This window comes from Phragmites australis, chromosome 17, assembly GCF_958298935.1.
Source record: "Phragmites australis chromosome 17, lpPhrAust1.1, whole genome shotgun sequence".
NCBI classification, from domain to species: Eukaryota; Viridiplantae; Streptophyta; class Magnoliopsida; order Poales; family Poaceae; genus Phragmites; species Phragmites australis.
Genome location: NC_084937.1, coordinates 14,101,098 through 14,110,886, shown reverse-complemented (window position 1 = coordinate 14,110,886; position 9,789 = coordinate 14,101,098). Strand labels below are relative to the sequence as shown.

Sequence of the window (9,789 nt, the reverse complement as noted above, 5' to 3'; positions counted from 1 at the left end):
AGAAGTGGACCAGTAGTGGATCAATGGTAACATGCCTACACACCACAATTACACCAACAGAAGTGTCTCCAACATTTATGAGTTATTTCTTCCTACACCAATTTCATGAACTAAAGTCTCCAAAGCCCTTTTTATTATCATTGCATTGAATCCTAATCTTATTAAATTGGATCTATTTCTTTTGTAGTACTTTAATTATTGTTCTTCTATCCAAAGCTCTAATATTCCCTCATTTATATTTATCACAAATTGCAATCTTGTTCTTCCACTTAGAGCTATACTAGTGACAGTAGTACAACTGTTTTATGAAATGATTAATTTTCCTTTAGCTCGTTTAGGTTCGACAACCTCAATATTTTGAGGAAAGACTTGCTATGATTGATCAGGAATCAACACTGTAGGGGAAGACATTATTGTTCTCCAATGTCCATCCAGCTCGAGACGATGGAGGTTGAGCATGAGCACGAGAGGAACAAGTAACCATGGGGTGGCGTACCCGCGTGAGCCGCCGTGACCGCCAACCTAAAGTACCCCCGGTGGTACACAAGTGGTGAAAAAAATTGAAGACATGGAGGGGCTATGATCCTGTCTGATGTGCATGAAGCTCCGTCCCTAGTTACCCCACCATCACCACTTAAATCTGATTCTATTCATCACTACCTGAGGGCACAATAGAATCATATTGGACTATTCACTACTCTGCACGTATAAATACAGGCCTCGGCAAACAACCCGGTTATCTTGAAAGTATAATACTTTTCTTTTTGTTTGGTTTAAAAATAGAATAGTTGTTATCACAATTGGAAAAATCCATGAAAAAGATCCCAACAAATCTAATGAGACAAGAAACGCTTGAGTCATGTACTCTGATAATAGACAGGACATCAAACAAATATCGAAGAAGGAGGCTTTAGGGGGCAACTTAAAGAGTCTGAAAAGAGCATGGTCGATAGAATAACTAATGTCTTTGGACTAGGTGAGGGAAGGACTACCAAGGTATTGAAAGATATATTATGCCAAAGGTAGCTGTGGGAAGAGTCGGTGTAGGCGTTTGAGTAAGAGAATAATATTAAATTATCAGGATTATTACGATGGTTAAGACTTTGTACAACTTTAACCCATAAAATTCATAGTTTTCTAGCTATAAATATAAAAATAATTGTGGTTTGAGTTGTGCAATTACACGAACCTTAAGCATACTAAAGAATTTGAGTCAGCGAACATGCTATAGCGATAAAAAAAGGAATGAGCCGCATGACCGACACGTTCTTCGTGCTCGATCGAAGCCAAGGAAACGGCCCTCTTGCACGCATGCACCAGCTCCATAGACCACAAGGCATAGAATCCAACAGACTTCCCCCACACGTCCGCCGACTCATATGACCCTCGTCCATGGACCACGCCTACGGAGCGGCAGCCGGGACACCCACCATCCACTTCACCGGAGACGAGATGAGGCGAGGAAATGCGTCGAGTCGCTATCGCGAAAGGGACCGCTGCTCTGCCTGACTGCCTCCCCCTCCTCCTCCTCGTGGCCAGGCCAACACCCAGAGGCCAGAGACCGCGGGAAGGAAGGCCACTCGTCTGTTCGGCGTCGAATTGGTCCAAGGATTTTTGGTGATTCGGTGAGTTCTCGCTTCTCCTCTCTCGTTCAATTCTTGAGCTCCCTAATCAACCAATTATGTGCGTGTTTCCTCTTTTTTTTTTTTAACAACCCTTGCGGAGAGATGCCAATAACTTATAACTGTGATATGATTGGTTCGGGTGGGGTGTTTGGCTAAATTTGCAGTTTCGATTTTGTTGGAGGAAGTTGAAGTGGTAGGATTTGTTCGTATGTGGCTGCTCTGTTAAGAAGAGATCTGTTGGTAGGGTCTTGTAGTAAGGATAATCCTGCGGTTTTGGCATGAATAGGTGTCGGTAACAGTTTCTTGGTTTGTTTGTTTTCCTCTTCTTCTTTTTTTCGATTCATGGCACCTATTTTTATTTTCTGTTGCGTGGTGTGATTACTGTAACCTGAGTTTATGTTGATTGGTGAGTGATGGACTTTATCGTTGACTCTTTGAGTACAAGGCATAAGAGTGGATTATTTCCTTGGTAGTCCTGTATTGGGGGCGTACTGGGATTGAGTTCAGCTTGACACTGAATTATATAGCAAGACTTCTTTTCTTCAAGAACAGGGGTATGATCAGAACTGTTTATGCACCTACTAATAGGATTAAACTGGTATTAGGTTCATAAATCATGTTCTTCCACAGTTGTCGACTCCAATACCTACCAATTACTGCTTAGCCTTTCACACTGACTTCTATTATTCATATGGCAGTTCAGTATATGCATGAATTGATCTGCTATCTCTGTATGTATGACCAAAGATACATGAGCAGTTCTTTGTTTGAAATTTGTAGCTTAGGGTACCGTTGGGATCTTCCATGAAGCAAATGAAGTTATCCTAGCGCACAGACCAAACTTCAGTAGCTTATACCAAGAATCAACATTTCTGATCATCTGTATTTGCACTAACATGATGGCCAATGGTAACTTCTGGTTGAAAAGATGTTGGCTCATTATTGCGCTGCATATGGTTGGCAATAATGACAATGCTCGTGCCCTTTTGTGATTAGAACTAAGTTGGAAGTTAATAGATCCAAGTTATTGATGGAGCATGCTTCCTGTGATGATGTACATGAGCATGTTATAAATGTAGCACATGGGGACACTGCATCAACATCAACCAGTCATCAAGATATGTACTGTGACTCAGATGAACCACATCAGGAAGATAGGCCTTCAACAAGCACACGAACCCCGTCATCACAATCTTCTGCATCAACATCACCAACTGCATATAGCTCAAGAAATTTACCTTTTCCTAGAAGAGATAGTATATACGGTCATGGAAGAAGTCCTTGGAATTCTGGTTTATGGATCTCGTTTGAAATTTTCCTATACATAGCGCAGGTTATAGCTGCTATTGTCATCCTCATCTATTCAAGACATGAACATCCCCATGCTCCTTTGTTTGCATGGATAATTGGATATACAGTTGGCTGCATTGCAAGTCTCCCTCTTGTTTATTGGCGCTATGTTCATCGAAACAGACCTTTGGACCAAGAACCTCAGCAGCCACCTACAACATATCCTGCTTTGACTCCCGCTCAATCATCAGAAGGACGCAATCATCGTGCCAGTGGTACTGTCTTGCATCTTGGATGTATCATGATTACTTGCCCAAGGTAATTTCTGGTTCATGTCACTTTCCAATTTGAATTTCTTGAGCTTATACAAGGTGTGCCATACTTCTAAGCAGTCTTGTGTATTGTAAATTTTATACTCCCTCCGTTCTTTTTTAGGTGACATTTTAGCATGCTAGTTGTGTTCTCAAATAGATGACGTTTTAGGTTTTATAGGCAATGTTTTCCCATGTTACCCCTATTATAAGCTAGTTGAATGAGTGTCATTAGTCCACTACAGTAACTCCACTCATTTACATAAGCATGTTCCGGACATGAGTTAATACAACTTTCTCTTCATCCAAAAAGTTTAGCTATATGCATGCAAACTCACTAGTTCCAAAGCTTTGTGACGGCACATGCATTTACTCCAAGCGCTTGGCTTTGTGCGCTTGCATCCGCAGCTCCGCACGGCAGCGCTGCCACTTGCTTTGCTTGAGGCAAAATCATCAGATTTATTAAACTAATCAGGGGTGAAGTAGCCAATTTGCATAGCAGTAAAGAGGCGTATTGTTCTCTGGAGTACAGGGTAGAATATCATCCTTTGATGAATAGAGGTAGTATTTTTTACATACCTTATCCAAAAAACTGGCAGATGTAATGAACAAATTGATAGTTTAATTGAATGAATTTATTATCTCCAGCTATCCAAGAATTAATTTATTTTGAGCAATCGTTTATTTACATAGCATTCTATGGTAGTTGTAAAAAATGTTACAGTATGGGAACAAAGATTTGAAAAGAGTAAATTGCACCATGGATCATCAAGACCTATCTTGATGGTTCAGAAAGGTCATTGTGACTGGTTATTTTTGTCATCAAAGCTGTAGAAGACAAGGTGGGTGACTAATGTGTGGGGTTGGGGCGCAAGCCGAAGGAAGGGGAGTGGGTCTAGGCTTGAAAACGGAGCGGATATTTTTTGCTCCGTATCCGGAAAAACGGATACGGATGGTCTTATCTAGATACGGATACGAATATTTTCGGATCGGATACGGATACGGATATTCCTTATCCAGATAAGGATACAGAAACACTTTTTGGGCCGGATACGGATACGGAAACGGATATCCAGTCATATTCAAAACGGATAATCCGTTTTCAGTTTTTCAGATTCAGAACTTAGAGATAACAAAATTCAAATGACTATATTTTCCAAACTATAAGTCTGATTTACAATCTGACTGCACCATTATTATCCTTGTAATTAAATTTACAAAACAAGACCCCACATGGCTATATTTTGATAGAAAAAAATTTATATGACAAGTGGACTCCACATGTCATACTCTCAATTGCCTCAAATTTTGGTATGGTAGCAATTCAAATTTATGCATAATTTAAGGGGTCTATCATTTGACAGATATCTAGATCCGTATTTGTATTCGATTCGTATTTGCACCATATTTGTTTTTGATATTATCCGTATTCGTTTCCGTATTCGGGATTTCCGTATTCGTTTTCGTTTCCGATTAAAAATAAGGATAAGGATATGGAATGACCATTATCCGTCCGTATTTGATCCGTTTTCAAGTGAGTCACAGAAATGGCCAGGGACTGTCATCATTATAATTGGTGATTGAAGAGGAGGGTGGTGCAACAGTCCCATTGAGGTGACGCATACTGAGATGGGGGTGCCCATGCGAATGACACGTTGCTGAGTGTAGCATGTCAGCCATGAAAACTACCCATGACCTCATTCGAGACATCTATACAAGTTTGATGATTGAAATACCTAGTTTCGTAGTTCCGTGGGTTGTGGCTTATTTGAACCACCGGGACAAGTCTGATGACCCGTGGTGCAATGTAGCCATTTTAAAAGAAGGAAAAAATCATAACAGCAGATGTGGAATTGCAGAAATAAGCAAATGAAGTTCTCGGTTTCTAAAAATGTTCCTTTGGTTTACAAGGTAGCATTGTCTGCAGCCACATTATTTCATTTAAGCTAGTGCAAACTTGTTGTATGGTTAGTTTTGAGATGTTTTTCCATAGATGCTCTCTTTTTCTTCCCCAAAACCACTCCTTTTCTTTGCTTGAATTTATCAACAGTTAAACAAAATAATTTTGATGTATTTAGTCAAAATGGGCCAATCTAGTGACATATAGTTAAAACTGTCTCTGTAAAAGGACGCATGTACCAATTTTAGTGTGCCATAGACAGTCACTTCAAAGTTGAAAAATAAACAGGCACACATTACAACACATTCATGTCTTAGTCCAATTTTCTGTTAGCATGTAAATATCGCAGGAAGGATTCTACAACATATTCATATGTTCTTGAGTCAAGTTTTGTCGTCCATTAGCATGTTCTGGAACAATTTAAGACTTCCTCGTATTTTATTGTCCTGTAAATTTGGAATCTCATACTTCGTAGCATTTAGCATGGACTATTGTCATGACCACTTTATCCCATAATATCATCATGTCCATTCAGTAGGGTCCTCCCCTGTTCTCCTAAAAAAACAACAACAAAAATTGTCCACTTCAGATATCTCATTAGATAGGCAGGAGAAAGGTCCCTTCCTGTGTTCTTGTGCTTGATAGAAGCATGTGATAATGCAAAGCATGACATGTGTTCTTCTTCTGGAAATTGGACCTTTTATAATTTCAGTACTCAAAGTGAGAATTCAAAGTTTCAAACTTGACTAGTAGCTTCTTGGGGAATTGAGTGATGCAATATCTTGCAGTAGTTAGTTATATGCTAAAACTGAAATGAACGTTGTTGTCTGAAGTGATTATGCGTTGCAGGCTTAGCATACTGGCTTATCATTTCAAGACAGCTGTAGACTGTTTCTTTGCTGTATGGTTTGTTGTTGGCAATGTGTGGATTTTTGGTGGGCGCAGTATTTCATCAGATGCTCAGGACGCTCCCAATATGTACAGGTACCTGCATTGGTCTCTGTTTCTTTCATAGTCTGTTGAACTCATACCTGACTTTGCTCCCTCTTGCTAGGCTATGTTTGTCATTCCTTGCACTCAGTTGTGTTGGGTATGCCATTCCTTTTATCATGTGTGCAGCAATATGCTGCTGCTTTCCGTGCTTGATTTCTGTTTTGCGCCTTCAAGAAGATTTGGGTCAAACTAGAGGAGCTACTCAAGAGCTAATAGATGCACTGCCAACCTACAAATTCAAACCAAAACGAAACAAAAACTGGGGCATTGACCATGCTTCAAGCTCAGAGAATCTTGATGAGGGTGGCATCCTGGGCCCAGGAACTAAGAAGGAAAGAGTTGTTTCAGCTGAAGATGCTGTGAGTATATTTCACATCTTTTTGCTATCTTATAATGTCCAACTTGTAATATAAGGGTTTGCTTTATTGATCTTCATTAGATTTGCTTTATTCAACAGAAGTGAAACCATATATGCTAGTGATGCTTGTTAGGAATAGCAACTTGTCGTTCTCGTATAAGCTTCGACGCGTTCTCGTCGTGGCGCGCCATGAGACAGATGGGACGGGCAACGTCGAGGCGCAGGATGTACAGCCGGTTTCGTCCGCGACGAACTTTGGCGAGAAGGCAGCACTGGTGGTCCCAGATCCGCAAGATGTCGTCCTCGATCAACACCTTGGAGCTCCCCTCGTCCAACTAGCCAACGTTGATGATCTTGTTCTTTAGCCGTGGGATGAAGTAGACTTCGGAGAGCACCTTATGCTCTCCGTTCTTCCCAGCGAACAGGATGGTGTCACAGCCGCGGATGTCGATCATCGAGCCATCTCCAAAATGGACGGAGCCCACCACACCTTGATCGAGCTTCACGAAGACATCATGGCGACCCGTCATGTGGTTGGTGGCATTAGTGTTGAAGTACCAACCCTCCACATGGTCGCCGCCGTCGTTGGCATCAAGGTGGACTTGCGCGCGTGGCTCGTTGAGGTGGACATGGCTTGGCGGTAGCTCCTACGCATCACTGAGAGCGCACACTTGCGCCATCTGGAGCGCAAGCTCGTCTTCTTCCTCCTCGCCCTGGGCCAAATAAGCCTACTCCTTCTTGAGCGATCGGCAGTGCTTGGTCCAGTGGCCATAGCGGCCGCAATTGCGGCACTTGTCATGGGAGAGATCGCGCGCGGCCTCCTTGCCATCGGAGCCGTCGCCTCCTCCTTTTTTCCGTGATGCGCGCGAGCCATTGGAGCTCTCCATTGACAGCAGGGGATTCTTCCGGATAGAGACGATCCTCCACCGCCATTGGCCTCCCTGTTACTTCCTCTACCGTGAGTGTCGAGAGATCGAGAAGAGTCTCAATGGACAAAGCAATATACGAAAATCTCTTAGGGACTATTCGCAGATATTTTTCTACCACCTTCTATTCTTCAATCGTTTCTCCGAGCGTGCCAAGGTTGGTGATGAGGCTAGAGAGACACATTGCGAAATCATCGATCGTCTCCCCGTCACGGAAGGAAGTTGCCTCGACTTCCTTCTGCAGCTGTTGTGACGAGGTCTTGCAGACACGATTATCATCGATGCGCATTGATGTGATGGCGTCCCAGGCCTGCTTGATGCTCGTTTTGACAGCGAGCGTGCTGATCATCTCCTGAGGCACGACGTGGAGGATGGCCTTCAGTACCATACAATCTTCTTGGAAATTCGTATTGCCAAACTCCACTATGTCCTAGAGATCGTGAGTCTGCAGCATGACCTTCATGAGCAGGCTCCAATCGGAGTAGTTACTCTGTGTGAGGATCGTGTACGACGCGGTGCCAACCTCCCACACGCTGGACGACCACATCGCATCCACTGACGTCTCGGTGTCGCAATCATCATGGAGGTAGCGATGGGGAGCTGCGGCAATTGAAGTGCCTCCAGGGACTCAGAGCTGCACCACTCGTAGGAGCCGACATCGCTGGGATCGATCAACCCTGGCTCTTGATACCAAATTTTGGATTCGATTCTGCGAGTGGTAGGTCGTATGAACACACATGAGCACACACTAGACACATGAGTTTTCTTGGTGCCAGCAGTTTCTGATGTTTGTTCAAACATCCAAAAGTCTATAGCTGCTAACAGCTTCTATTGGATTGAAACTCATCCAAATGTGTGTTACACACAAGGAAGATTAAACTAGCTACATACAAGAATTTACTCTAACATTGCATCCAAAAAAACCTAGCTCTGATACCATGTTAGGAACAACAACTTGTATTCCCTGGAGGCTTAGGATCAGTATATATACATATATACAAGTGATAATATGCAAGGAACCTCTTATAGTCTAGGGATATTACACAGAACAATATATATATATAACAATGCTGTTTGTAGACATGTTCTCCAGAGAAGCATGAAAATTTATTATTATTCTCAATGTAAAACAGGAACAGTTTCTCAAGTGCTCTAGGGGAATGTCCTTGATCTGTGAGTAATACCTTGTTGTAGTAGTCTGTCCTTGTATTCTTCTGATGAACCTGTAGACAACTCCATCCATTTCATATTATCGGTGCTTTTACTTGGGAATCTCTGTTTAACAATCGAAGAGATTAGGTGGTTCTTGCATGCCATTTAATAGGGGCTACGGCCATTTCTCATTAACTGTTTCTGACTTGGTGCCACTTTGGTCTGTGTGCGTGACAATTATGGACTAATATTGCAAATAGAGGGAGTATTGTAGTTATGCATATTTCAACTCCATTTCAATGTGCTGACATTTATTCAGCAACAGGGCACGTTCTTAGATTAGTCCGTGTTGTGTTCTGTATTCTCTACTTTGTTTGATCATTATTTGTTAGTGAGTCAACTCGTTACAAATCTGTCACAAGTAACTGGATACCAAGTTACCCAATTACACATACCTTACCCTTTATAGTTATTTCCATAATTCAGTCACATAGGGCATGTTTGTTCTCTTTGTCAGCATGGTAACTGTAAGTCTACTGATATTGATGCAGGTGTGCTGCATCTGTCTTACTAAGTACGGAGATGATGATGAGCTCCGTGAACTTCCTTGCGCACACTTCTTCCATGTGCAATGCGTCGATAAATGGCTAAAGATAAATGCGGTATGCCCACTCTGCAAGACAGAGATTGGGGGTGTGGTTCGATCTATCTTCGGCTTGCCCTTTGGCCGCCGCCGTGTTGATAGGATGGCAGGAAGAGGTGTAGCTAGCTCAAGATTTAATGTATAGAACACGTCATTTTCCTGCGGTATCCTCTCTTACGCATAAAGAACCCTGCACATGGGGTTGCAATGGGCTGATTGTCAAGGAAAGCGGTAAACTGGTTTTGTCGTGCTTGACTTCAAGACAATGACAGCAGGTGGAGACCTGGTGCCTGTAAAGGCAAGTTTCTGTAGCACTGTGGGTGGCTGCTATATTCTGATGTAACACTTTTCACCAAGGATGTAAATAAAGAACATTAAATTCACTTCGCAGGTGTTCCATTGTGCGGTATCATCGATCTTGGTGTTCTTTAGTGCCAGTTCTGTGAATCTCTTTGTTGCTGCAGTGCACAACATGCTCGATGAAATGTGAGATAAAAGGCGATGCCCCTATTGTATTTGTATCGAAGCCAAGGCTTTGGAGCTATTGCCACGCCATTTTCTGTATTTTGTTGCTCTGGAGATGCTACTACG

At 42.4% G+C, this 9,789-nt stretch overlaps 1 protein-coding gene across 4 annotated transcripts; it reads left to right on the top strand.

The window, feature by feature from the left end:
- The first annotated feature begins 1,364 nt into the window (after nucleotides 1–1,364).
- Nucleotides 1,365–9,581, top strand: LOC133896773 (E3 ubiquitin-protein ligase At1g12760-like). Of its 4 annotated transcripts, none has more exons than XM_062337394.1 (6): nucleotides 1,483–1,625; nucleotides 2,406–2,534; nucleotides 2,959–3,233; nucleotides 5,976–6,110; nucleotides 6,181–6,478; nucleotides 9,107–9,581. In XM_062337394.1, exons 2-6 carry the CDS (start codon nucleotides 2,532–2,534, stop codon nucleotides 9,341–9,343), a joined length of 948 nt encoding a protein of 315 aa, XP_062193378.1. In that variant the 5' UTR covers nucleotides 1,483–1,625; nucleotides 2,406–2,531; the 3' UTR covers nucleotides 9,344–9,581. The 4 variants fall into 4 exon arrangements, with proteins under 4 accessions (XP_062193377.1, XP_062193378.1, XP_062193376.1 ...); XM_062337392.1 differs by having other exon boundaries at nucleotides 2,622–3,233; XM_062337393.1 differs by lacking the exon at nucleotides 2,406–2,534 and having other exon boundaries at nucleotides 1,365–1,625.
- Nucleotides 9,582–9,789: the final 208 nt, after the last annotated feature.